Below are 27333 nucleotides of genomic sequence, written 5' to 3' on the forward strand. Positions count from 1 at the left end.
CGCTCGGTGACGTCACGGCGCCCGGGCCGCCGCCATTGGCTGCCGCGCGTGCCCCGCCCCCGGCCGCGGCGCTGCGGAGGGCGCGGGGCGGGGCGCGGGCGGCGGCGACGTCGCTGGGCAGGCCGGCGCCCGCGGGCTGGGCCGGGTCGGTCCGCTCGGCTCCTGGGCGGTGCCTGCGCCGCCGCGGCTCTCGAACCTTCTCCCAGGCGCCGCCCCCAGGCCCGCCCCTCGGCCTCGGCGCCCGGCTCGGACCCCGCCGCCGCCCCGCGGGGCCCGGGATGCTGCCCCGCGCCCCGGGCGCCGCAGGCCCGGCCGCTGCCCTCGCCGCGTAGCGGCCGCCCCGTGGACCGAGCGGGCCCTGGGCCGCCCGCCGCGGCCTCCCCGCCTGCCCCGCGCGACGCCCCCGGCCGGGCCGCGATGGCCCCGCGGCCCCCGAGGGCCCTGGTGCCCGCCCTGCTCTGCGGCCTGAGCCTGTTCCTCGGCCTCCCGGGGCCCGCGCGGCCGCAGCCCTCCCCGCTGCCCCAGCCGGCGCCCCCCGCCGCACCCCACCCGTGTCACACGTGCCGGGGGCTGGTGGACAACTTCAACAAGGTGCGTGCGCGGCGGGGGTCGGGGGGCCACTCCGGGCCGGACGCGCGGCCCCCGCCGCTGCGCCCCCCTCGGCTGCGGGGCCCCCGAGAGGGACCCGTGCGCGGCTCTCGCTCATGTGCTCCGTCTCCAGGGCCTGGAGAGGACCATCCGGGACAACTTCGGAGGGGGCAACACCGCGTGGGAGGAAGAGAAACTGTCCAAGTACAGAGACAGGTACGGGCTGTGCCCCCCACCGCCCAGCTCTGCCTGGGGCCCGGACACCCCGGGAGCACTGCCTTGCTCAGTGAGCACCCCTGGATGGAGAGCAGGGGGCGGGGCAGGCCGAATATGCTGTCCAGAGAAGCCCCAGGCAGGAGAGAGTTTGAAGGGGCTTTCGGGGGCTCAGGCTTTTGCCTCTCTTGTGACCAACTGCGGTTGGATCCGCCGAGGACTGTCATCTCCGAGCACAGGGCGGGGAGTGATTCCTGAACTACCCCGAGTGTGGCCTCAACATGACCCGGCCGCAGCTGGAGACATGGGTGGCCCGAGGCAGTGGGGCTTGTCCGTGTCTGGGAGCTTTTGGGGATGGGGCATGGGCCTGGGACTGAGCCGCTGCTGGAGGGTTTTGGGGGGCAGGGTAGGGTTCATTCAGGTGCTCAACCGTGCTCCTGGACTGCGCCCCCCAGCAGCCGGGAGGGAACAGCAGGGAGGCTGGGGGCTCCTGGAGTGGTGAACTGTGGGGTCCGTCAGGGACGTGCCCGGAGGATATTTCTCAGGAGTGTGCCCCCCAGAAAGACTGGCTGGACTCCTGGCATCACCGCTGGGGGCGCGAATAGGGTAAACAGTGAACGATCGTTGGTTTGGGGACTGTGGCACAGGCGGCCAGTGACAGTCCTGAGATAGTGGAGGGCAAGCGGGAGGGGTGAGCCGAGGTCTCAGATGTCCTTGGCCTGCCACCTCCTTTTAAGAAAGATATTTTTTAAGAGCTAGCCCTGAGCAGCCTTGGGGATGTATGGGTCACAGCCTTGGGACCTGTGTTTTCCGTTTGTTTATTTTATTTGGGGGCCACACCCAGCGATGCTCAGGACCTACTCCCGCCTGGCTCTCCACTCCAGAATCACTCCCGGTGGTGTTTGGGGGACACTGGGGGGTACTGGGATTGAACCCGGGTCGACCACATGCAAGGCAGGCGCCTTTACCCATTGGTCTCTGGCTCGGGCCTGAAATTTGTCCTTTAAGGGAAGGAGCAACCTCCCCCAACCCACCCACCTGAGGGTATTCCTGGGTCTCCCGGCCCCGGGGAGGGGGTGTTGCCCACCTTGGGGGGCAGTGGCTTAGGGGAAGGGGAGAATCAGGGTACTGTGCTTCTTTGACATCGGCTGGAGGATTTGTTCTGGCGACTGGGGGACGAGGAGGAATGGGCGTGTGGATCTGGGCATCGGCAGCCTGTTGGGTCTGGAAGGATGCCGGGCCACGCGGTGCCATCCCCTCTGGCCCCTCTGGGCGGAGGACTCAGGGCTGGTGCTTCCGTGCTGCGGGTGGGTCCTGGCCCTGAGGGCCTGCGAGAGGATCACCGAGCCGCTCTGAGCCCGGCTTTCCTGGCTGTAAGATGGGGGTGTTGGTACCTTGTGTTGCCTGTCGGGGCAGGATTGAATTGTGGCCCCGTGCCTTTGTGTTTTGCACCGAGCACTGTGTCTCAAGATCGCAGCATTTGCCATTTGGCACAACTCCCTCCTGTTTCACGGATATGCTACTTTCTGTTCACTGTTTGGGCCTTGGGGCCACACCCAGCAGTGCCCAGGGCTGGGTGGTGCTAGGTCAGCTGGGTGCAAAGCAGGTGCCTTAGCACTCGCACCCTGTACTGCCCAGCCCTGGGGTTTTTGGAGGGATGGCCACACCGGCAGTGCTCAGGGCTTCCTCCTGACTCTGTGCTCGGGGCTCACTCAGTGGGCTTGGGGGCCGTGTGGAGTGCCAGGGACGGACCCATGGTCCACCTTATGCAAGGCCCGCGCCCTCCCCACTGGACTGTCCCTTCCGGCCCCCAGCCTGACTTTGTCTCTGATCATCTGCTGAAGGGCGTTGGGACTTTCTCCCTCGGGCTGCCGGGAGCACTCCGTTCCTGAAGCGTTGGTGTCCAGCTCTTGCTTGAGCACCTGTTCTCGCCCTGTGGGTGCCTGCCCGGCACGGCAGGCCAGGCCCTGGGTAGGGGCATGTGACTTGGCATTGCCAGGCTCCTTCGTCTCATATCCCACCTGCCGTCCTCGTTATTTATAGTCGAGAAGTGACAAGTCTGTGTGCCGTTGTGATTGATGGAGCTATAGAGACTGTGTGTGTGTGTGTGTGTGTGTGTGTGTGTGTGTGTGTGTGTGTGTGTGTGTGTGTGTGTTTAAAATTCTGGGCCGCGCCAGAGGTGCTGGGGGCTACTCGCCCTCTCTGCTCAGCGTCACTCGCAGCAGTGCTGGGGGCGTGTGGTGCTGGGGAGCCCCTGGGCCCCCTGAGGCCTCGAGCAGCCCCGGGAGCCGAGGCCCGGGGGAGGGTCGCTGCCTAGCCCGCGGGTGAGCCCCGGTACAGGGCTGCAAGCTCAGGGTCCCATGGCTAGACGCGGCTCGGTCTGTCTGACCCCGAGCGGCGCCCCATCTGGGATGCCCCCCGGCCTCTGCTGGGTCTCTCCGGGTGACGTGTGTCCCCGTGTCCCCCGTGCCAGTGAGACCCGCCTGGTGGAGGTGCTGGAGGGCGTCTGCAGCAAGTCGGACTTCGAGTGCCACCGCCTGCTGGAGCAGAGCGAGGAGCTGGTGGAGAGCTGGTGGTTCCACAAGTGAGAGGGCCCCGGGGCACGGTGGGGCATCCCGGGGGACGCAGGGCCAGCGTCATGGGGGTCCGCGGGGTCTGGCTTGGCTTCATGTGCCCGGCCCAGACCTCCTGAGACTCGCTGGGGGGGTCCCAGTCCCGTGTCCGTCAGGCGGGCAGGGGTCGTGGCTTCTCCCCAGAGTGTGGGCGGGGCTCCAGCTGGGGTCTCAGTGTCCCCCCCCCCCCCCCCCGTCCCCCAGGCAGCAGGAAGCCCCCGACCTCCTTCAGTGGCTCTGCTCCGACTCCCTGAAGCTTTGCTGCCCCCCTGGCACCTTCGGGCCCTCGTGCCTGCGTGAGTGATGGCGGCCCCGGCGGGCGGGAGGGCGGGGACACCGGCGGGACCCCTGCAGCCCCTGCCCAGCTGCTGTGGTGTCGCCCACAGCCTGTCCGGGGGGCGTGGAGAAGCCCTGCGGCGGCTACGGGCAGTGCGACGGCGAAGGCACGCGCGGGGGCAGCGGGCGCTGCGCCTGCCGGGCCGGCTACGGGGGCGAGGCCTGCGGCCAGTGCGGCCCGGGCTACTTCGAGGCGGTGCGCAACGCCAGCCAGCTGGTGTGTTCCGGTAGGTAGGGGCGCGGCTGGGAGGCGGGCGGGGGTCTTACTGCCCCTCCTCATCATCCTCATCTCCCCGCAGCCTGCTTCGGCCCCTGTGCGCGCTGCTCGGGGCCCGACGAGTCACACTGTCTGCAGTGCAAGAAGGGCTGGGCCCTGCATAACCTCAAGTGTGTGGGTGAGTGAGCGTGTGGGCGGGGCTCGGGGCACGGGGCTGGGGGGGCTAGGGGGGCTGGGAGGGCCCCCCCACACCCGCACTGCCCTGTGCAGCCCGTGCTGCCCTGCATCCAGCTCCGTGCAGTGTGGAGTCAGGAGCGCTGCTGGGAGGAAGTGTCAGGGTCACACGCCTCAAGGTCATGTCTTGAGACTTGACGAAAGGTCAACCGGGGGGGGGGTTGGGGGTATGGAGCATGGGGTCCGAAGGCCCCTGGCTTGGGGACTTGGTCCCGGCCGAGATGGAAGGCGAAGCTGCTGTGACAAGAAGGTCCCACAAGGCTCGCGGGTCACTGCATGCATGACGCCCGGGCTAGATCCCTGCCACTGTGTACCGTTTCCCGGACAGCACTGGGAGTGGCCCTGGGCACTGCTGGGTAGTGCAGGAAACCAGGGGCCCCAAACTAGAGGATTGGGGCAGTGGGCTGGAGCGTGCACCTTGCCTGTGTGCGGAGCCTTGGCTTGCCCCAGCACTGCTGGGCGTGCCCCTGAGCACTGTCCGGTGGGTCTGGCCCCTGAGCACCCGCAGATGCTAACCCCCGCCTAGAGGAAAGTGGGTTTGTGCGTCTCTCATCCCAGGCTGTCCCGGCACTGCAGGGGCCCGGGCCCTGTGCCGTCTTCCCGAACTGTCTTCCCACCTCGCGTGCAGCTTGTGGTCGAGGCTGGAGCCTCCCTGACTGGGACGCGAGGACGGGACGGGAACACTGTGAGGGACGGGAGGACAGCACGGCGGGAGGGTGTCTGCCTTGCACAGGGCTCAGTCTGCAGGTCCCATGGGATCCCCAAGCACCACCAGGAGTGACCCCTGAGCACCTCCAGATATGGCCCAAAACCCACAAAAATAGAAAGAGCCACTAGGAGGCCCGAGCAGAGGGTTGCTCCAGGCGGGGGGCGGGGCACTGGGCCACTGGCCGCCCAGGGTCTGGCGCTGGGGGAGGAGCCCGCCGGGCGGCTGTGACCTCCAGCTGCAGCCCTGGGCGTGGAAGGGTACGAGCGCTGCCCCTGGCCTCTGCAGACATTGACGAGTGCGGCACGGAGCGCGCCAGCTGCGGCGCCAACCAGTTCTGCGTGAACACGGAGGGCTCCTACGAGTGCCGGGGTGAGTGGCCCGCGGGCGGGTGGGCGCCGCCCCCTGCTGGGCCCAGAGTGCCGCGGCTGCCGCTCACCCCATCCCGCGCCCCCTGCAGACTGTGCCAAGGCCTGCGTCGGCTGCATGGGCGCCGGCCCGGGCCGCTGCAAGAAATGCAGCCGTGGCTACCAGCAAGTGGGCTCCAAGTGCCTGGGTGAGCGTCTGCCCCCGCCGTGGCCCTCGGGACCCTGGCCCGCGGGGGTGGGGGGGGCGGGAAGGTGGACGGGGTTCCCGGGTGAGGGGCAGGACATTGGGGGGTGGCAGGGTGGCCCTGGCCCAGGGCTCTGACCTCCGCCTCTGCGCCCAGATGTGGACGAGTGTGCCACGGAGGTGTGCCCTGGAGAGCAGGAGCAATGTGAGAACACGGAGGGCAGCTACCGCTGCGTCTGCGTCGCGGGCTACAAGCAGGTGGACGGTGTCTGCGTGCAGGAGCAGGTCCCCGGTGCGTCCCTCCGCCGGGCGGCTGCCAACCCGGGCCCTCCCGCCGTTGTCCCGGCTGCCCCTAGCCTTGTCCTGGCTGCCCCGAGCCTTGTCCCGGCTGCCCCGAGCCTTGTCTCCCTGTCCTTCGGGGCCTCCCCATGAACGGCATGGCACTGGGCACACGCCCGCCCGCCCGCTGTGTGTGCCCACCTACACCCTGGAACGCACCCCTTTCCCGGGGGTGCCAGCAGGGGGCAGTGCAGAGCCCGCCCGGGTGCGGGGAGCGGGGCAGCCGCCCTGGGCCTGACGCCCCGCTCCCCGCAGAGTCGGCGGGCTTCTTCTCAGAGATGACGGAGGACGAGCTGGTGGTGCTGCAGCAGATGTTCTTTGGCGTCATCATCTGCGCGCTGGCCACGCTGGCCGCCAAGGGCGACCTGGTCTTCACGGCCATCTTCATCGGGGCGGTGGCGGCCATGACCGGCTACTGGCTGTCGGAGCGCAGTGATCGCGTGCTGGAGGGCTTCATCAAGGGCAGGTAGTGCCCGCACGCCGCACCTCGTCTCGCCAGGAGCAGGCCGCACCCCTGCCCCTTCCGTGGGGCCCCCGAGTGCAAAGTGGCCTGACAGTGGATGCCCGAGACAGTGGCCTGGGAGGAGGGTGGGTGGCACCAGGCGGGCCAAGGGTCAAAGGTCTTCTTGAGGTGGCCCCTGGGGGTGGCCGGGGCTGGAGCGGTCCCTGCGGGGGGGCCTGCCCCAGCCCCTTCGTTCCCTGTCCCCTGCCCTGCACCGGTTAATTTATTCATCTCAGGAAATAAAGGTCTGGAAAACTGAGGCCGGTGGTGGGTGGTGTGACTCCACCCCCGGGGACGGGTGGGCTGAGCTGAAGAGCCCCTGGTTTATCTTGGGGAAGTCCCTGAAAGCCCTGAGGATCGGGGGCTACGCTGGGGGGGCAGGGGAGGGCATGGGAGAGGCTTGGCCCTGAGGCTGTTCTCTGGAGGGCAGGACTGGGCGTCCCCTGCCAGGGACCCTGGACAGACCGCTTTCCTCTCAGTCTGAAACCGTGCACACGGGGCCCACCTGGCTTGTTCCCTGGCTCCCTTCCCATCCCTGGCACTGTGTAGGGCCCCGGCACCCCCAGGAGTAATTTCTACGCACAACCGTGTGCGGCCCAAGAAACCAGAAATAAAAGTGGGCACATGAGCCCGGGAGAAAAGGGCTGTAAAGGTTTACAGGCTGATAAAGGTAAAGGTTGTAAAGGGCTGAGCCGGGCCTTGGGCGGGGCGGCCCCCGCTTCCACGCCCAGCCCCCACCGGTGCCAGCCCGACGGGGAGCAGGGACGGTGGCCAAGAGCCCAGGGCAGTGCGGGCCCGCGATGTCCCGTCCCCCTGTCCGACCGCCCCGTGCCGCGGGAGAGGAGGGCCACGTCCAAAGGGTTTATTTCTTTGGCACAAAGAGGACAGACGGTCTGGACAAACGAGCTCCCCCCGCACCCCCGTTCCCTCAGGTCCACCCTGCGGCCCGTGAGCGTCACGGCCTCTGTGCAAAACAGCCCTTGCAAAAAATAGATCTTTTTTTTAAAAAAAAACAAAACAGGCCCGGGTGCGGGCCTCAGAGCTCGATGGTGTCGCTGGACGCGCTGCGCGAGTCCCCGGGCGCGGCGCGGGGCGGGCGCGCGCGGGGCGGCGGCGCGGGCGCGGGCGCGGGCGTGGGCAGCAGGCGCGCCGTGCTGGGCGGCGCGTCCAGGGGCAGGCTGTCCGCCGACGACAGCCCGTGGCGCCACGGGTTCCAGCTGATGTGCAGCGAGCCGCGCGAGCCGCTGTCCGGGGAGCCGGCCGAGGTCGAGGCGGGCGCGGGCGCGCGCACGTCGTCCAGCGAGCGGCAGCGGGCGCGCGGCGGCGGCGGCGGCGGGGCGGCGGGCGCGCCGTCGGGGCCGTCGGGGTGGCTGCCCCGGCGCGGCCGCAGCGCGCCCCCTGGCGGCGAGGAGGCCAGGCCGCGGCGCCGGAACACGCTGTCGCGCACCAGGTGCTCGCGGAAGAGCGCCGCGTCGATGCTGCGGCTCAGGTTGATGGGCGACGGCGGCTGCAGGTCCAGCTCGCTCAGCGACGGCGCGGGCCCCCCGCTGCTGCGGGACAGCGCCGCGGCCGAGCCCCAGGTGCCCGGGCTGGACGGTCCCAGCTCGGCCGCGTTGCGGATGAGGCTCCTGCCCAGCTCCAGGCCGCCCACGCCCGCGCCGCTGGGCCCCGCGTAGCAGTTGTTGGGGCGCTCGGGCACCTCGCTCTTGCCCGCCGGGGCCGGGCACGCCAGGCGGAGCAGCTTGGTCCAGCAGGCGTGCTCGGTGGGCGGCCGGGGCCGCGCGGCGGCCACCGCGGCCAGCGCCAGCGCCAGCGCCCACGTCAGCTCCAGCAGCCGCAGCCAGAAGTGGACGCCCCACCAGGCCCACGAGAAGCGGCCCACGCGGCCGGGGCCCGGGTACAGCCAGAGCGCGGCGGCCAGCTGCAGGCCGCAGGCCAGCAGCCCCAGCGAGCCGGCCACGGCCAGCAGCCGCGGGCCCGGGCGCGCGTCCCAGGCGCGGGGCCCGGCCAGCAGGCGCCGCCGGCACAGGCACAGTGTGCCCAGGGCCACGGCGGCGCCCCAGGCGCACGAGACGCCCTGGGCCAGCAGGTTGAGCACCGGCCTGGGGGACAGCAGGTCGGTGGCCAGCAGGATCGCGCCGTGCGCCGCGGCCAGCGCCGCCAGCAGGAGCGGCCTCTGCAGCGGCAGCGGCAGCCCCGCGCCCAGGCCCAGCTGGGCCAGCGCCCCCAGCGCGGCCACCAGCAGGGGGAAGGGCAGGTTGTAGAGCACCAGGCCTGCCCGCGCGCCCAGCCGCGCCTGCGAGCCGTAGGGGTCGGCCAGCATGTAGGCCGAGCGCAGCGCCCCGGCCACCAGCACCAGCGCGGCCGCCGCCAGCGCGGGCCGCGGACCCCCGGGGGCGGCCGCCAGCGTGGCCAGCGCCAGCAGCGCGGGGAGCAGGAAGAGCACCCCCACGCCGTAGACGTGCAGCTCCCAGGCGAAGCTCAGCACCCGCCGCAGGGGCCCCCAGCGCAGGGGCGGCGCCGTGGCGTTGGCCGGGGGGCTGGACACCGGGACGGGGGCCATGGAGCTGGCCGACGGCTCCGGGGGGCCCGGCTGGCCCAGGGCGCGCTGCGTCGTGACACGGATGAGGCCCCTGCGAGACGTGGAAGGCGCCTGGACCGGGGGCGCCGGGGGGTGACTCTGGGGGCGTCGGGGCCACTCCTCCACGTCATCTGCAGGGACATCAGAGCAGCCCCGTGAAGCGGCCACCGCCCTTGCTTCCTGCGCCCGTGACGCGCCTGCTTCTTTCCCCGGACCCAGGGCCGGGTGGGCTGCAGAGTCCCCGCCCTGGGGGTGCGCAGGGCACCACCAGTTACTGACAACACACCCGCCCTCCAGTTAGAATTCCCTGTGGTGCGCACACACGTGCTCCGAGGGCAGCGGATCGCACTGAGCATGCCCAGTGGGGGGAACACCAGACCACCCTCCCACATCCCCACCTCCGTGGGAACTCAGTGTCCTGCGACCCCGCTCTCCAGCTCCTTGGGGAATCAGTGCCCTCAGGAACCCCAGGCCCCCTACCCCCACCCCCACGGGGAATCAGTGCCCCAGACCCCCCTAGACCCCTCACCCCCGTGGGGAAACAGTGCCCTGCGACCCAAGTCCCCCCACCCCCCACCAGCACCCCAGCAGGCCCCCACCTGGCTGCAGAGCCTCTTTAGGACTGTCTGTTCGGTTTGGCGCTGGGCCGGGGTCCGGCAGGTCGGGGATGAGAGACTTGGGGGTCCCTGGACTTCCCACCGCCCCTCGCACCCGCTGCGGGGAGATGGGGTCCACACTGTTGTTCTTGGCCACTTCTGAAAGGACACGCACAGTCACGGCCCGCCCTGCCAGCCAGTCCCCCGGGGATGGGAGGTCACTCAGAAACTGGGGCGCCCTCCTGCCGGCCCTCTCCCTTTGTCACTCACCTGGCGCCTCAGGTCTCTCTGCGGCGGGGGGGCCCCTGGCATCCGCCGGCTGGGTTGGGGGGCTTGGGGAGCTCTCTCCCACACCCCCGTCCTTCCTGGGGGGCGCGGCTGGCGGCTTCTGAGGGGGAGGGCGGCTTCCGGCAACGGGCGGGCCGGGCTGGGCGTCAGGCTCTGCAGAGGACTCCGCCTCAACTGGGGACACGGGGCCCCCCTCAGGGGCTGCTGGGCCCTGCTGGGTGAGAGGGGGTCCCCGAGCCAACTCGTGGAAGGTCTCACCACCCCGCGCCTCCAGCGGGGGACTTCTGGGAGTGCCCAAGGGGGCGCCGAGAGTGTCGGGAGGGCCCTGGGGGTCCCTTGGGGGCGTTTCGGGGGCCCTGGTCCCGGCTCCCCCCGACACGCCCTCCTCTCTAGGTGGCTGTAGGCCTGCAGGCGCCTCTGGGGAGGGGGCAGCTGTGGCACCCCCAAGCCGGGCTGTGGGGGCTGTGGGGGGGAGAGCGGGCTGGGGGGGCGCCCCTGGGGCTTCTGGCTGTGCAGGCTCCTGGGAGTCCGGCGGTCCCGTCCAGCCCGGAGAACTTGGCCCTCGGGCCATCTGCAGGTCATCGGTCACCCCCGGTCCTTCCCGGGGAGCCCCCGAGGCAGCTCTCGGTCCGTGTAGGGCTGGGCCAAGGGGCAGCTCTCCAGCGGGGACGGGGGCCACGGCGGGGTCCCAGGGGTCCCCATCGCTGGGCCTGTCCTGGACGTTGGAGGCCGGGGGCGGGGCGCCCGCGAGCAGGTGTGGTTCCGAGTCGTCGGGGGGCCTGGGCAGCTCCCGGCCCAGCGCGGGGCCGGCCCCCAGTGCCCACAGCAGGAGCAGCAGCCGGCCACGCGCGGGCTCCCCGCCACGGGCGACCATGGTCTGCTCGCGTCCTCCCCGGCGGCCTGGGGGAGAGGAGCCAGGTGAGGGCAGCGGCTCTCGCATCTCCCGCGGGCTGACGGGAAGGGAAGGGGCCCCCCAGGAGAGCCGGGGAAACAGCGAGCACGGACTCGGGATGGCAGTGAGGGGGTTAGCCCCGGGCCAAGGGATGATGGGGACGAAATCCAGAGGTGGCCCCGGCCGCAGGTGCTGAGGAGGCATGGGACTGTCACTCCCAGCACGGTGGCTTCACAGGGCAGAGCCGCCCATGCAGAAAGCCAGCCAGGGAGACAGGGTGGCAGCTTGCCTCAGCTCAGCTGTGCTTCCTCCTCCAGGAAGTCTTCCATCCTTAAGCTCCCCTCCCCATCTCCCTGAACACAAAATGTCTCTCCCGCTGGCCTGGGGCACAGCTGGACCTCCCCCGCCCCCCATCCCTCCTGATCTTAGAGCCCCTCCGTGGATGCAGGCACAGGAAGGGGACAGGCTGTGCCTAGAGGCAGGGGCTCTTTTGATGCTCTGCGCCTGGCCCCTTCACGGGTGGGCCTGCTGGAGGCCTCGGTTCTGCAGCGGGGGTTGGGGTGAGCTGAGGGGCGGAACTGAACCAACCCCAACAGTCCCGGAGGCCCAGGAGCTAACCTCAGCGGCCTGCTCACCACCTCATGCCAACACAAGCGGGTGTGGGTAGACCCACTTCATGGGAGAGAAAACTGAGGTTCAGAGAGGTTGGGCGACTGGCCCAAGGTCACACAGCTGGCCGGCACATGGCCCTGGTCGGGGTAAAGAGGGCAGTGACTCAGTTGGCGGGGCGGGGGTCCACCCAGCTCTGCAGGGCCCGCGGCAGCGGAGTGGGGCCTGGATGTCCGCATGCCGCTGCCCTCCCCCCCACCCCCCCGCGCGGCGGGCGGCGGGGCCGGGCTGCCCCTCCCGGCCGGGGACAGGCCAGGGGCGGCGGCGGCGCCTCCTGCGCGGCCCCTCTCGGGTTACCTGCCCCCGCCGTCCCCGCGGCCCTGGCCCGGCGCCGGCCCGCAGTGCCCGGGCCGGGGGGCGCCGCCGCGACCCCGGGGCTCGCGCGCCCGCCCGGGGGCTCCGGCCCCTGCCCGCGCGCCCCTGCCCGGCCCGCGGCTCACCTGGGCGCCCGCCCGCAGCCCGCGTTCACCTTGCGCGTCCCCGCAGCCGCGCGCTGCGCCGCCGCCGCCGCATCCCCAGATGCTCGGGCTCCGCCAACCGAGCCGGGCGCCGCGCTCCGAGCCCGCCCACCGCGCCGCCCTTAACCCTTTCCCGCGGCTGCTCTCCGGGCCCCGAGCGGACCGGACCGGCTCCGGGCGTGTGGAACTTTCCTAACGCACGGCGCGGCCAGCACAGCGCGGGGACTGGAAGCTCACTTATTAGTCTGTACCTGTATCCTCTAGGGGTCGGTCCACCCATCCTCCCACCCACTCATCCACCTGTCCGTCCGTCCGTCCACCCATCATCCATCCACCCACCCACCCACCCATCCATCCACCCACCCACTCGCCCATCCATCTGTCCATCTATCCGTCCATCCACCCATCCATCCGAGCATCCATGTATTTTTCCATCTGTCCGCCCACCCACTCATCCATCCTCCCAGCCGCACGCCGCCCGTCCACCCTCTGTTACCCAGGGGTGAGCACTTACTCACGGCTTGCTGAGCCAGATCTTTTTCAAGCCACAGTCACGTAATTTAAATAGAAATGAGATCACACTGCACGTGGGTTCTGTCACTTGCCTCCCCCCACCCCCGACTCTGCAGCATGTCTTGGCATGGACCTACCGTTCAGAACAGCGGCACGTGTGGGAAGCTGGTCACTTTTATTTACACAGGCCCGGGGGGGGGGGGGGGTCGGAGGGCGGGGAGTGGGGGAGACACAGGTGCTTCCTGCCCCCTCACAGCTGCAACACTTAGCAGGGACCTTCTTCTAGACAATTATGCCCCCGCCCCTGCCCCCACCCCGGGCACCATGCGCTCTACGGGGTTTGATGCCACCATCCAAACTGCCCTCCCTGGACAGCTCCTGATCCACCAATGACGCCCTCCCTTAGCCGCATCACTGCTGATGATTTCACTAAAGAAATACACACAAGGGTCTAGAGCGATAGCACCAGATTGTCCCCATCCAAATGACATGTTCGAAGAACTTGGTGACTGGACTACCCTGGACCATCCGTCTCTGCCCCCACGACGGACCACTGTGAACACCATGCTGTATCCTTGGCTTACAAGAACAGCTGTGGGGGCTGGAGCGATAGCACAGCGGGGAGGGCGTTTGCCGTGCACGCAGCCAACCCGGGTTCGATTCCCAGCATCCCACATGGTGCCCCGAGCACCGCCAGGAGTAATTCCTGAGTGCAGAGCCAGGAGTCACCCCTGTGTGACTCAAAAGGGAAAAAAAAAAAACCTGTGTAAGGGCTGGCAGTGTGGCTCAGTGGTAGGGCACTGGCCTCAGATGTGTGAGCAGACCCCGGGTTCGAGTTCTAGCGCCACTTACTTGGTCCCCTGAACGCCGCCAGGTGTGACGGCCAAGTACGGAGCTGAGTCTTCCTGAGCACGGTGCCGCGGCCCCAGGCCCTCTGCTTTCTGTTGCTTTTCCTTCCGCAGACACAAATGCACGGTGCCCCGGAACTGCCACTTCGCTTTCTCTGGAGCCATCGGGCGTGGCTGCATCTGGCAGGCTCCGCCCGGCCTGTTCGGGTGTTCAAGGTGTTGCTTTGCATCGCCTCAAGGGGGGCCCGTTGGGTCTTCCTTGGGCATCACATCGCCAAGTGTGACTCCCCCCCAACCTCCTGTCAAGGGCCCTATTCCTGCTGATGTAGTTTCCAGCTTTTCTAGAAGTTTCACTGCGATAAACATCCTTATGCGCCAGCACACGTATCTTCACATGCTGATACCCTAAATTGTCACAACTTGCCATTGTTACTGTGTTCCTATGCACTTATCTAGCATCTCTGTAGCTGTCTGTGCCGATATACCGTCTACAGATTTCTGTGTATATCTATGCAATATGCATATATTTGTACATCACCGTAGACAAATGTATGTATCCCCTTGTCTGTGTGTATACATGTATCTATGTACCATCTCTGTGCCTCTGTATTTTGTTGTCTGTTTTTATGTATGTTTATATCTATCACCTATTTATACTGTCCTTAAATATTAGGAAGTGAATAGTGGTTCATGTCGTGTGTGTGTGTGTGTGTGTGTGTGTGTGTGTGTGTGTGTATGTGTGTATGGTGGGGGGGATCAACTCAGCAATACTCAGGACTTACTCCTGGCTCCAGGATCAATCTGGTAGGGCTTGATAGAAGATTCTGGCAAGGCAACTGAGCCCAGGCTAACTATGTGCAAGATAATTGCCTCATCTGCAATATTAGCTCTTTGGCCCCAAGCTCATGTAACATTTATTTACTTGCCACACCCCACAGTGCTCAGGGCTTACTCCTGACTCTGCACTCAGGAACCCATTCGTGGCAGTGCTCAGGGGGCCATATGGGGTACTGGGCACTGAAGCCAGGTCTGCTGCATGCAAGGCAAATGCCCTAGCCACCGCACTGAGGCACAAAGTCCCTAGTGACCAGCAGAGCCAGCGACTTCACAGGCGGAGAAGAGCAAACAGGATGGTTTAATTAGCAGAGGCGAGCGCCGCCGTGGCCGATTACAGTGCTCCACATGCAATGACATTCGCTCTTGGTGCCCGAATGGCCCCCTGCCCCCTCCCCACCACAGCGCCTCCAGAGTGATCCCTGCGTGGCGTTCGCTGTCTCAGCAGCCGCCTCTCTGCCTTCCTTGGAGATCAGTGAACTGGCTGGCCCAGCCTGGGTGGTCCCAAAGGCACTTGAGAAGCGGGCAGTGTCTCGGGGCCTGCTGTCACCGCGTGGTTCTGGGGGACAGAGGGGCTGCCCTGCTCGGGAGAGCGCTCATCTGCAGGGCTCTGGGACACGCGGCTGCTTCTGTCACTCTGTGAACTCAAGAGGCCCACGGGGAGCTCACTCCGCCCATCCGGACACCCCTGCGTTTGCAGAAGGAAAGTGCGGCCTCTGGTCAGGGAAGTTACGAAACTGTCAACCGAAAACATTACGGGTAAGAGACGGGGGTGGCCCCGGGAGCAGAGGGGTCACTGCAGGGACAGGCACCGTGGCCGACGCTGCTCTTTTTCCCAAGACAGAACTTTTGCTAAGTCTCACGTTCATTACTAGGTAGTTCCCCCTCCCTCGGGCCTCTAAGGGAATCGGAAACCCCGAAGAGGCAGCTGCCCCCAGTGCCCGCCTCAAGGTTCCACCCAGGGGACCGGCTGCTCACTCCCCTCGCTCTACTCTCGGGGGCTCCGGCTCAAAAAAAGGTACAAGGTTAAGGACGCGCTACTCGGGTTCCCGCGGCGAGGCCTGATCATCTTCAAAAGATGGAGGTTGGGAGCTCCTTCCGGAACATGCCCTCGAAGTGCAGGTCCCTGGCCATGAGCTCCTCCTCGACGTCATCGAGCGCCCACTGGTGGTCAGTCAGCTCCAGGGCTTCCCATTCTGTCTGCAAGGAAAGGGACATGATGGGGACAGCGGTCACTCTGCAGGGGGTTACGGTGGGGACAGTGGTCACTCTGCAGGGGGGACACAGCGGGGAGGGTGGTCACTCTGCAGGGGCACACAGTGGGGAGGGCGGTCACTTTGCAGGGGGATGTGGTGGGGAGAGTGGTCACTCTTCAGGGGGGACGTGGTGGGGAGGGTGGTCATTCTGCAGGGGGACGTGGCAGGGAGGGCGGTCACTCTGCGGGGGGAATACAGTGGTCACTTTGTAGTGGGGAGGGCGGTCACTGCAGCGGGGACGTGGCGGGGAGGGTGGTCACTGCAGGGGGATGTGGTGGGGAAAGTGGTCACTCTTCAGGGGGGACGTGGTGGGGAGCGTGGTCATTCTTCAGGGGAACGTGGCGGGGAGGGTGGTCACTCTGCAGGGGGGATACAGTGGTCACTTTGTAGTGGGGACGGCGGTCACTCTGCGGGGGGGATACGGTGGTCACTTTGTAGTGGGGAGGGCGGTCACTCTGCAGGGGGACGTGGTGGTGGGGGCGGTCACTCTGCAGGGGGGGATACGGTGGTCACTTCGTAGCGGGGAGGGCGGTCACTGCTGTAGGAGCAGTGCCTGGCTGGGCACTGTGTGCTGTGGACATGTATCAGGTTGTTCCAACCCACGAGGTGGGCACTGCTCTACCCCCCACGTGCCGTCCCCACCATAAACAGAGCGAGGCGAGTGTGGCTGCGGGTGTGGCCAAGGTCACTGCTGAGGATCTCGCTCTCAGACACTCCCCGGATGCTGACCGTGCTGTCACCCCGACACGCCGGGCAGGGCAGCTCCTCCGAGCCCCCAGATCAGGGTCCGGAAGTAAAAGCCTCAGTCTGGCCCTGAAACCCTCCTGACTCCCGGCGGGGGGACCCTGAGCGGCCCGCCCGGGGGCACGGCCTACCTTGAACGCTTTGTTGGTGTCGGCGGGCATGGCCATGGCGGCCCCCGTCATCTGCTCCTGCATCATGCGGGACTGGTCGGCCGCTAGAGAAGAAGACGCGGGCGTGAGTGCAGGGCGAGAAGCCCCCGGGCCCACACGGGCACAGACCCGGACCGAGGGGATGCTGGGGACGGGGTCGGGGTCACGGGCACGTGACTTCGTCCTGAGGAGAAAGGTCACCAGGGCCGACCAGCCACGGGAAGCCACGCCTCCCTCTGGCCCTTCGGGCCTGGGGCCACACTTGGCAGCGGGTAGAGTGAGGCTTACTCCTGGCCCCGTGTGTGGGACTCTCTCTCGGGTGCTCAGGGGACTCTGTGGCTGTGCTCAGCCCCAGGCCCTGCCTGCTGTGGGCAACTTCCGGCTGACACAGCAGAGCATGGCCGGGGACATGGAGCGCCAGCGCCCTTCTGGCTGCCTCGGCCGCTCCTAAGCGCCACCCGGCTGGTGGATGAGACACTGCAGGGCAGGAGAGTGGAGGGAGGGAGCCGGGAGTGCGGAGGCTAGGACTGGCCAGCGGCCAGCGGCGCCCCAGGCTCGCGGCCAGCTCCAGGTCCCGGGCTCGCTGCTGGCATGCTCCCGTGCGGGAGGGTCGCATGCTCCAGGGAACTAGACGCTCCCCGTGACCTTCAGGGGCTGCTCTGGTCACCAGGGGGACCCCGGAATCTTCCGGGCTCCACCGACCAGCCAACAAGCTGCGGGAAGGACAACTCTGGGGGTGCTGACACATGGCACGCCCCCTCGCCCCCCTCACCTTGGCCTGGGGGATGCGCTTTGTACTCACCGTTGTCCTGGCCGAGAATCAGGGAGTAAATGCTCCGGAGCCCGAAGACATTGAGGAAGTACCAGGAGGCGGAACTCACCCTGGCCAAGCGAGCGGGACAGCGGGTTAGTTCCCAAACGCCAGGGCTCCCTTGCGCCCGCCTCCCGCCCTTCCGCGGCCCGAACCCGCACCCGGCTCAACCTGGGGCACACACACCACAGGGGTGGGCCGCGAGGCCTGAGCCGCTGTGACACCCCGGCCCCACCTCCCGTCGGCTCTGCAGTCTGGAGGCCGCACAGATGACAGGCTTTGCAGCCCGGGAGAGTGTCCGAGAGCCCAGGGCAGGCACACAGGGCCTCTCTGCCCGATGGAGCGGCGCCCCGAGCCTGCGCCCTCCCTAGAGCCCCCTGATCGCCTGTTCTCCCCACCCCACCCTGTCTGCCTCCCTCTGCCCAGTCACTGCACACCAGGCACCGGGCAGCGCCCTGTGGCTGGGGTTTGGACAGGCTCTGGCGTCCCATCGCAAACCCTCCACTACTCCCCGTGAGTGGCCCAGGGGGCCAAGACAGTATGTGGCATCGCTGAAGACTCCCCTGGCCAGAGTCCCCTCGCCTGCTGGCTTTTATGGACTGGACACGTTCACGCCTAGTCCTTCTCCCCTTTGTCCTTCAAAGGGGAGAACATCTGGGCCACATCCGACTGTGCTCAGGGCTCGCTCTTGGTAGTGCTCAGAATCGAATCTGGGAGGGCCACGTGCAGCGCAAGTGCCTGATCCGTGAGACGCTTTGGTCCCCTCTCCCTTCTCAAGACTCAAGTAGAGGCTGGAGTGTCAGCACAGCGGGAGGCGTCCCTGCCTTGCACGCAGCCAACCCGGGTTCGATCTCTGGCACTACATATCCGACCCTTCCAGGAGTGATGCCTGAGTTCAGGGCCAGGAGTCAGTCCTGAGCACTGCCTGATGTCCCCCCTAGACACCCCCAAATAGAACAGGCCACAATCCACACTTCACATGAAATAAAGCTTTAGTGAAAAAAAGAAAATCCCAAATCCTTGCGGGCCGGAGAAATAATCTAGGGGTTACGGTGTTTGCTGCCTTGCACGCAAGTTCAGTCCCCGGTATCCTCCAAGGTCCTCTAGAGCGAGCCCTGAACACAGAGCCAGAAGTAAGCCCTGAGCACCCCTGGGTGTGGCCCCCAAACCAAGAAAATCCAAAACCGTATGGTCCAGTGAAAACCCAAAATCCTTAATCTGATGCCAACTGGAAATCCCATCATCTACAAGGCTTAGACGGCCTTAGATTCTGGCTGTGTTCTGACTCAGTGAAAGTGTTCCTGGGCCAGAGAGAGAGACAGGGCAAGGTGCCTGCCCCGCACAGCCCAAGCACCACCAGGAACGCTCTCTGAGCACAGAGCTGGAAACAAGCCCTGAGCCCCTCAGTACGGCTCAAAAATCAAAACCAAACCAAACCAACTGGGGGGGAAAAAAAAAAAAGAAAAAAAGACAGTGGTTCCCATCAGTCTATGAAGTTCAGACTGAATAGAGTTTTAGGGATTAAGTTCTGATGTGAACTTCTTATTTTAACTGAATCATTACATAGCACATACAATAAACGCATATGCCGCACAGCTGTTATCTTCACACGCAAAACCAAGACAGTGTTCTCACCAGGACGCATCCAAGGTGAGTAATTCGATCCCTTGCTGTAGCATAGGTTTAAAACGGAGCGTCAGCGGGAACGGGACCTTGGCTGCAGAGAAAAAAAGGAAAGTTCCTTTTTAAGCCCGAGTCTCTGGAGAACAGGTGACGCATAATGTGCATCGTCTGCCCGAGGGGGTGGGAGTTCTGTGCTCTGTGGAGTTTGGAAAAAGATTCTGAGATGAAACAGTCCAGTGTCGGCTGCTGCGGTTCGCTGGACAGTCCCCGTCTCTGTCGTGCCGGAGGCAGAGAGTCGAGCGGAGCCTCCAGCTAAGGCCCGAAGAGCCGCAGGCACTGCAGTCCCGGAAGCCCCCAGGGGGAAGAGTCACATTTCGGGAAAGCAACCCCACTGCGCCCAACGACCGTGTCGGAACCAGAAGGCTCTCCCGGCCCTGGAAAGGGAGTGGGAAGAAGCCGCACTGGCCCCTGGACTCTGGGCTGGTCAGTCCCAGAAGCTACCAGGAGCTACGTCAACAGTGGCCTGTGGCAGAGCAGAGGACCCTACAGGGTGGATGCGGCCCGAGGACTGGCGGTGTGGGCCCGTGACTTACTCGTGACGAAGCCCGAGAAGGTCATGTTGATCCAGCCGCCTATGAGGATCATGGGGAGGACGTTCGTCACGTTGCCCTTCATCATGTCCGTGAGCATGGTGGGGTCTAGGACAGAGGCAGAGACCTCAGCAACGGGCTCCCGGGGCCTGCCCGTGCCCCTGACCGTCCTGACCGGAAACTGACTCAGGAGAGTGAGAGGATTAGAATTCAGCAGACACGCTCAGTGTCGACACATTCACCTGCTTTGCCTTATGTCTTCCAACGCACACGCACACGTCACAAGAAGCGATGCTTATTTCTGGTTCTGCTAGTTTTTTTTTTTTTTAAACTGGGGACACACCAGCAGAGCCTGGGTGTGGGGGCGAAAGGGTATGTGGTGCCAGGGGTCAAAGAGCGCCTTGCTCATGCCATCCGCGTAGCTCTCTGAGCCCACATGTTCTCTGTTGCTCACGGATGAGCCCTGTCCTGACGGGGCCCAGGGGACCAGGTGCAGCACGGAGGATGGAAGCAGAGTTGGCTAAAGCCTCCTGCCAGATCTCATCTCTCCAGCCCCTTCAGAAAGGAGCGAGCTGCGAGGGCATTTCCACTGTGGCGTAATTTTCTATCTCTGTACAGGATTTTTTTTTTTTTTTTGCTTTTTGGGTCACACCCGGCAATGCACAGGGGTCACTCCTGGCTCATGCACTCAGGAATCACTCCTGGAGGTGCTCAGGGGACCCTATGGGATGCTGGGATTCGAACCCGGGTCGGCCGTGTGCAAGGCAAACGCCCTACCTGCTGTGCTATCACTCCAGCCCCTGTCTGTACAGGATTACATTGTACCTATCACTTCTGAGTGAGCCTACGATCGTTCCAACTTTTCCCTACGATAAATATGGTGACTGTGTGCGTAAGATGAACTTCTAGAAGAATTTTTTTCTTTTGTTTTTTTTTTTTGGGGGGGGCCACACCTGGTGATGTTCAGGGTGATGTCCTGGCTCTGCACTCAAGAAATACTTTTGGCAGTGCTTGGGGGACCCTATGGGATGCTGGGAATCAAACCTGGGCTGGCCGCATGCAAGGCGAGTGCCTTACCTGCTGTAATATCTCTCCAGCCCTAGATTTTCTTGGCCAAGAGATTTGAATACCTGAAATGGAAAGTGGGCCAGGAATGCACAGCAGTGGCAAATCACATGCTCTGCAGGTATAAGGCCCGGGTTCCATCTCTGGCACAGGACACAGACACACACACAGATCAACAGAAACTGAAGTGGAAAAATCCACCAGACTCTCCTTCCCTGGCAGCCACCACGCTGGCCGAGGCTTTTTTTTCTTTCTTTTTTTTTTTTTTTTTGGCTACACCTGGCGATGCTCAGGGGTTACTCCTGGCTCTGCACTCAGGAATCACTCCTGGCAGTGCTTGGGGGACCATACGGGATGCTGGGAATCAAACCCAGGCTGGCTACGTGCAAGGCAAACGCCCTCCCTGCTGTGCTATGGCTCCAACCCCTGGCCAAGCTTTCCAATCTTTGCCAACACGATGTGCTACAAAGGACATCTTGTCTTAATGTGCATGCTGCCAAGTTCTAAAAAAAATTAGAACTTTTAATTCTTTATGTTTTCATTTTAAAAATTGAGAGTCTATAGCTGGTAGGGTGTTTGCCTTAGGTTCGATTCCCAGCATCCCATATGGTTCCCTGAGCACCGCCAGGAGTAATTCCTGAGTGCAGAGCCAGGAGTGACCCCTGTGCATCGCCGGGTGTGACCCAAAAAGAAAAATAAAAGTGAGATTCTGTAGTTTACAGTGCTATTAATAAGGGCTGCTCTTGTACAAATTCCACCGCCAGCACCAGTGTAACCCCTCCCTGTCCCGAGGACCCCAGCGCCCATCCTTCCTCTCCCCCCATCTCAACTGTGTGGCCCAGTTCTCTCTCACATTGCGGCTGGCCCTTTGCTGCGACCTTGCTGTCTCTGCTGTCTCTAAGTCCCACAGAGAGACCACTCTGCGCCTGAGCCTGTTCTCCTGGCCGCGACCCTCTAACTCTATCCCCGCCGCAGGCCACAGATTTCTTTTGCCTCTTCCTACGCATGCCGACCTGAGTTGCGGGTCTTCTACATGAGCCACTGAAAAACGCCTACGACCCACTGTGCGGTTGCTGGACCCGAAAAAAAGGGCGACACGGAGGGAGAGTCCACAGAGAACAAGAGTTCTCCCACTCCGCTGCCGGGCCGTGGCCGTGGGGGGTTTGGGCAGCTGGTACCAGCTGGACCAGCCAGTCGAGGCGAGTCAGCAGCAGAACGATGGCGCCCGGAGAAGCCAGAGTGGCAGGACAATTCTCTCACGCCCTCCCCACCACACCAGTGTCTGAGCTTTTTCCTTTTGGGCCACACCAGGGAGTCCTCCGGGCTTACTCCTGACGGGGTTCAGGGGACCACCTATGGTGCCGTGGATCAAACCCAGGCCAGTGCCATGCCAGGGCAGCACCCGGCCTGCTGCGCCATCGCTCTGCCCCTGCCCGAGCTTCGGAAGGGTCTACTTTATACCACGGGGCCCCAGAAGGTGTATTTGCAGCGTGCAAAAAGGGACTGTGCTCCTCGAGATGGGCTCCAGGAGACTGTCATCTCCAAGGCGACATTAAACCCAAGGGCCCCACTCTGGCCCCCCTCCCCGCCCCCCCCAGTCACCACCAACATCTGGAACGCACGTACCAGTCATCGGAGAAGGAGGGACCACCTTCCTTTTGGTTTTTTTGAAAAATCCATCCTCTGGGTTGTTGAAGTAGTATTTTCTGGTCAAGAAAGACTAGGAGGGAAGCAGCACCGTCAGTCTGGAAACGGTGACAGCGTGCCGGCAAGTCAACCCCCAGGGGCCCTGGGACGGGCTGTGGCGCACTCGGCAGCAGCCGACTTGGCCGCGGCCCGACACCTCAGCCCCTCAGCCGAGTCACATGCACAAACTGCGTGCGGGGTGCGATGGCAGCAAGGGCAGCGCTGCCGGCCACAGCTCCGGACTGCGTGCCGGCCACCCCCCAACCCCCCAGCACAGGAGCCCGCGACTTTGGAGCACCCGGAGCACCAAGCACCCAGTACCTGTTTGGGGATATATTTCCCGTTTTCCCTGAGGACTCTGCTTCGGATGAGGACTTGACTGGAAAATATGACAGAGACAACGAGACTTTTAAAAGCGGGGCCCTAGGAAGGAGGAGCTGAGAGCAGGCGGCCTGCGGGAACAGTCCGAGGTGAAACGTCTCCGACCAGGGTCTGGGGGTGGGGAAGTAGCGCCGAGGGCCAGCACCAGCACTGTGCACCGCACAGGGGAGGCCTGAGCACCCAACTGGGTGGTCCCTGTGCGCTTCAGAGCACATTTGCCCCCCTCCACGCCCCATTACAGCACTTATCCCAACCACCAGGGGTTCTAGAGTGGGTCTTTTTTTTTTTTTTTTTTTTTGCTTTTTGGGTCACACCCAGCAACACTCAGGGCTTATCTTGGTTCTGCACTCAAGAATTACTCCTGTGGTGCTTGGGGGACCCTATGGGATGCCAGGGATAGAGCTCGGGTCGGCAGCGTGCAAGGGAAACGCCCTACCTGCTGTGTTATTGCTCTGCTCCCGGTGTGTTTTCTTTTCTTTTCTTCTTCTTTTTATTTTGGCTTTTTGGGTCATACCCAGCGATGCTCAGGGGTTACTCCTGGCTTTGCACTCAGGAATTACTCCTGGCAGTGCTTGGGACCATATGGGATGCCGGGGATCGAACCCGGGTCGGCAGCGTGCAAGGCAAACACCCTACCCACTGTGCTATCGCTCCGGCCCCACTTTCTTTTTTTTAAGTGACAACATTTCTCATCAGATTTCTGAAGCAGATATATTGAGGCATTTTCTCTTTTGGTTTTGAGCCACGTCCAGGGGGCTCAGGGCTTACTCCTGGCTCTGTACTCAGGGAGCACTCCCGGTGGTGCTCATGGGACCCTCAGGGATATCTGGGATTATACCCAGGTCAGCTGTGTGCAAGGCAAGTGCCTTCTCCGCTGTACTATTGCTCTGGCTCCACATCTGGGACATCAGGCCCAGCTTTTCCTTATTCTGTCATCAATTCAGTCACGAGACAGAAGCTGAATGCCACTCTGACGCCTGAGGGTGGGAGGAAGGAGAATGAGCCCCACAGGGTAACGAGCACGGGACTGGATGCCCGACAGCAGAGAGAAACCAGGCGCACTCTGGCATTGCGTGTTCAGGAACAACCGCTGGACTGTACTAAAGATCACAGGAGGGCCAGAGAGATGACTCAGTGGCCTGAGCATGTACTTTTTATGTGGGAGCCCTGGGTTTGATCCCCAGCACCACCTGGCCCCCTGAGCACAACTGGGAGCAGCCCCTGAACTCAGAGCCAAGAGTAGTCCTTTACATATCAATCAATAATTAATCAAAGATATTTAATTATCATCAAATAATGATAATATCAACAAAAGTAGTTCCTTGGCTGCCAGGGTGGCTCAAAAATCAAAAGGGGAAAAAAAAATTAGTCCTGTGACACTAATATACAAATACCAAACACCAAAAGCATAAAGTTTTTTTTTTTTTTTTTGCTTTTTGGGTCACACCTGAAAATGCACAAGGGACCATATGGGATGCTGGGAATTGAACCCAGGCCGGCTTTGTGCAAGGCAAATGCCCTACCTGCTGTGTATTCTATCCAGCCCCAAGCATATAGGTGTTTTTTTTTTATTATTTTATTTTGGCTTTCTGGGTCATACCCACTGATGCTCAGGGGTTATTCCTGACTCTGCACTTAGGAATTACTCCTGGCGGTGCTCGGGGAATCATATGGGATGGCAGGGATAGAATCCGAGTTGGCCGCGTGCAAGGCAAACGCTCTACCTGCTGTACTCTCACTCCGGCCCGCACGTAGATTTTAAGCTTTAGAACACTTAAGAAAATACAGAGATGATCCCCAAACGGAATGACCTACTTCTCTCACTTTGCCTTTTACCTACATTTTTGGGGAGACCAATTTAACATTTTCCCGAGGAGAGGTTGGTGTTTACCTTTTCTTTCTTTCTTTTTTTGCTTTTTGGGTTCCACCTGGCGATGCACAGGGGTTACTCCTGGTTCATGCACTCAGGAATTACTCCTGGCGGTGCTTGGGGCACCATAAGGGATGCTGGGAATCAAACCCCGGTCAGCAGCATGCAAGGCATACGCCCTCCCTGCTGTGCTATTGCTCCAGCCCTGGTGTTGACCTTTCCAAAACTCAGAGTAATTCCAGTGGTCGCTGCGGAGCCGTGGCAAGACTCTGGCTTGAGAACCAGGATCAAGCTTGAATGTCACCACGTGAGACCAAGGCCCCAACTAAGAGACAAGCGTATTCGCCACACAGACTTGCTCTGAATTTTATTGGAAAAAAAAAAAGACATATTTTTGCCATTCTGGGGATTGACTCGAGGGCCTCACACACCCAGGCCCCCAGAGCGAGCTAGAGAATACGTTCAGATAGTGAAAATGCGATACGCTTAGGGGATCTAGCACAGGAAACGTGCTAAGAAATAAAGAGGAACCACCCCCATATGGCGGATCCCGAATAAATGCAGCAACCCGGCCAAAGGGCAGGGCGCGGGCGGCGGGGGGGGGGGGGGCGCGCAGGGTGGGCATCCAGCAAGATCAACAGCAGCATCTGGAGTGGGGGGCATTTCCTAGGCCCCCGAGCCCCGCTCTGCCCTCATCCGGAAAGAAAGGGACCCCCAGGCGGGCTGCGCGAGGAACGCCCCGGCCCGGCCCCTCTCCAGGCCGGGGAGGCGGCCTCGCGGGGCCCGGGCAGGGTGGGCGCCGGCCCAAGGTCACGGGGCGGGGGGCCGGCGGGGGCGGGCGCTGACCTGTCCGAGACCTGCTCCTGGGTGAGCTTCTTGTCGCTCTGCAGCAGGATGGACACGTAGTGGCGGATCATGCCCACGAAGAAGGTGATGATGACGATGGGCAGGACCACCCAGAGGCGGATGTTGGAGTCGAGCAGCAGCTCGGGCCCCGCCATCTCCCCCGCGGCGTCGGCGGCCGCTCCCGGCTCCTCTGTCCGCGGCTCGGGGCGCTGCTCAGGGCCGTCGGCGGCCGGGCCGGGCCGGGCCCCGGGTGCGGCTGGTGGCGGGCGACGCTCGGCTCTCCGCTCCCCGCCGGCCGCGCGGCCACTCACTTCCGGCGCGCGGCTCTGACGTCACGGCGCGCGCGGCGGCCGCGTCAGGGGGCGGCGCCAGGGCGGGAAAGTCGAGGTCGCGGGGCGGCGACGGCGCGCGCGGGCTGCGGAGCCGCGGGGCTGAGGGCGGCGGCGCGTGCGGCCTTCCGCGGGCTCCCGGCGCCGGCGGTCGCGCAGGTACGTCCCGGCGGGCGGCGGGGGGCGGGCGGCGGCGGGGCGGGGGGCGGGGGAGGTGCCGGCCCCGGCGTCGCAGCCCCCCGCAGGGCCCCGGCGGCTGCAGGCGCGGGCGGCGGGCAGCACCGCGGGGGTGTCCCCGAGCTGCCCCCTCCCCCCCACAGGAAAAAACGGCAGGAAAAGCGCCCCGGGCCCTCCCCCGCCGGCCCCGGAGCCGCGCCGAGAAAAGGCTGGAAACCGCTTTGCGTCCGCGGCGGGGGGCGGGGGGTTGGGGGGGGGGGGTTCTGCGGTGAGAGAAGGTTCTAGAAGGCCTGCGCAGGTGCAGTGCTCGGCGGGGGCTGCCATGTTTCCTAGGAGACCAGTGTCGCAGGGGGCGGTCCAGGGCCCGAGGCAAAGCCCTGGGGGCACAGGACTTGGACCGGGAGCTGGAGGGTCCTGCCCGCCCGCCCGCCTCACCGCGCGACCCCTTCCCGTGTCTCCCGCCCGCCGCAGCCTCTGACCCCCGGTGAGACCCTCCGCGGGCGGGCGTCTGCGGGGGGATGCGTGCAGCGCGCCCCTCTCCCCTGCAACCTCAGCTTCCTCCCTGCAGCTCCTGCCATTTTGGCTCAGCAACCCCGTGCAGGCGCTGGAGATTCCCTGATTCCCTGTGGTCAGCGCAGTGTCCCCTGCGTGGGGGTGGCCAGCAGCCAGCACCGCCCCCTGGCACACTGGATTCCCTCCCCGAGCTTTAAAAGGCTGTAGGGGGGGAGGGGAGGTTTGAGTCAAAGGGAGGATTTTTTCACCTTTCGCCGAGAGAAGCGTGCCGGCCGGAGGCAGCTAGGTGTAGACGGCCCCTGAGAACATGGAGTGAAGGTCTAGGCTTTGTTTTATGAGACTGGATTGTGCTTTGCGGATTCTGCACTGGGGGGAGGAGGGAGGCTACACCCTGTGGTGTTTGGAGGTTACTCCCGGCTCTGTGCTCAGGGGTCAGTCCCTGCAGTGCTTGGGGGTCAGATGGGGTGCTGCGGATGGGACCCGGGTCGGCAGTGTGCCAGACAAGTGCCCTCCCCGCTGTTCTATCGCTGGCCCCTGTGGTCACTGCGTTTTAATTTCTTATTTCGGCTTTTGGGTAATCCTCAGCGGTGCTCGGCACTTCCTCCTGGCTCTGGGCTGGGGAATCACTCCTGGTGGCACATCCCAGTGCTGTATGGGATGCTGGGATTGAACCCAGGCCAGCCACATTCAAGGCAAGGGCCCTCCCCACTGGACCATCCTGCTGCCCTGAGTGTTAAAATTAATGGTGAGAATTGCTGTCCCCAAGCCAGATTGCGGATGCCGCCCCACTGCCGCCCTTCCCTCACCTCTGGGCAACCTCCAGTTGAAGCTTCCCGACAGTAAGCAAGGCTGTTGTCATGGCTCGCATTCACTCCCAGTGTCACACTAACTCCTGCTTCTTTAGATCTCGTGCTCTCACACACACGGAGCAGCGGAAGTGAAATTAGCGGGGCTGGAGAGGTACTACAGAGGGTGGGACGCCTGCCTGGCACACAGCTAAGCTGGGTTCAATCCCTGTCATCACATACAGTCACCCAAGACGTGTTTCCTTAGTACAGAGCTGGGAGTTCTGAGCATCATCAGGTGTGACCACAAAGCAAAAAGAAACTTAGGCACAGGGTCAGAGAGCCTGGCAGGCTCATCTGTGGCACCACTTAAGGTCCCCTGAGCCCGCCAGGCGTCAGATCTGAGCACCACTGGGTGTGATCAAAAAAGCACAGAACAGGGGCTGGAGCGATAGCACAGCGGGTAGGGCGTTTGCCTTGCACGCGGCCGACCCCGGTTCTAATCCCAGCATCCCATATGGTCCCCTGAG

At 64.1% G+C, this 27333-nt stretch overlaps 4 protein-coding genes across 10 annotated transcripts in view; 2 read left to right on the forward strand and 2 right to left on the reverse strand.

Moving 5' to 3' along the window:
- The first annotated feature begins 89 nt into the window (after positions 1-89).
- CRELD1 (cysteine rich with EGF like domains 1) lies at positions 90-6558 on the forward strand. Its single transcript, XM_055134823.1, has 10 exons — positions 90-591; positions 722-804; positions 3275-3385; positions 3618-3709; positions 3800-3976; positions 4049-4144; positions 5195-5278; positions 5367-5462; positions 5616-5750; positions 6053-6558. The coding sequence occupies exons 1-10, from the start codon at positions 418-420 to the stop codon at positions 6265-6267; spliced, it is 1263 nt and encodes a 420-aa protein (XP_054990798.1). The 5' UTR covers positions 90-417; the 3' UTR covers positions 6268-6558.
- Positions 6559-7146: 588 nt separating this feature from the next.
- PRRT3 (proline rich transmembrane protein 3) lies at positions 7147-12267 on the reverse strand. 4 transcript variants are annotated; one of them, XM_055134808.1, is made up of 5 exons: positions 11766-12085; positions 11275-11405; positions 9747-10664; positions 9480-9635; positions 7147-9011 (listed from the first exon to the last, which is right to left on the reverse strand). In XM_055134808.1, exons 3-5 carry the CDS (start codon positions 10636-10638, stop codon positions 7336-7338), a joined length of 2724 nt encoding a protein of 907 aa, XP_054990783.1. In that variant the 5' UTR covers positions 10639-10664; positions 11275-11405; positions 11766-12085; the 3' UTR covers positions 7147-7335. The 4 variants fall into 4 exon arrangements, with proteins under 4 accessions (XP_054990783.1, XP_054990781.1, XP_054990784.1 ...); XM_055134806.1 differs by lacking the exons at positions 11275-11405; positions 11766-12085 and adding an exon at positions 12155-12267; XM_055134809.1 differs by lacking the exon at positions 11275-11405 and having other exon boundaries at positions 11795-12085.
- Positions 12268-14260: 1993 nt separating this feature from the next.
- On the reverse strand, positions 14261-25321 carry EMC3 (ER membrane protein complex subunit 3). Its single transcript, XM_004615984.2, has 8 exons — positions 25000-25321; positions 22224-22281; positions 21843-21936; positions 19155-19259; positions 18574-18655; positions 16930-17009; positions 16110-16192; positions 14261-15178 (listed from the first exon to the last, which is right to left on the reverse strand). The coding sequence occupies exons 1-8, from the start codon at positions 25152-25154 to the stop codon at positions 15050-15052; spliced, it is 786 nt and encodes a 261-aa protein (XP_004616041.1). The 5' UTR covers positions 25155-25321; the 3' UTR covers positions 14261-15049.
- Positions 25322-25336: 15 nt separating this feature from the next.
- The window catches only part of FANCD2 (FA complementation group D2), a 65544-nt gene continuing 63547 nt past the window's right edge, over positions 25337-27333 (forward strand). For 3 of the 4 annotated variants that reach the window (XM_055134799.1, XM_055134801.1, XM_055134800.1), the window contains exon 1: positions 25338-25487. The gene's annotated coding sequence lies outside the window, so the exon portion shown is untranslated. Of the gene's footprint in view, positions 25488-27333 lie in introns of all 4 variants that reach the window. The other variant, XM_055134802.1, reaches the window with a different exon arrangement.

The sequence above is a fragment of the Sorex araneus genome, chromosome 4 (assembly GCF_027595985.1).
Source record: "Sorex araneus isolate mSorAra2 chromosome 4, mSorAra2.pri, whole genome shotgun sequence".
Taxonomy (NCBI): Eukaryota; Metazoa; Chordata; class Mammalia; order Eulipotyphla; family Soricidae; genus Sorex; species Sorex araneus.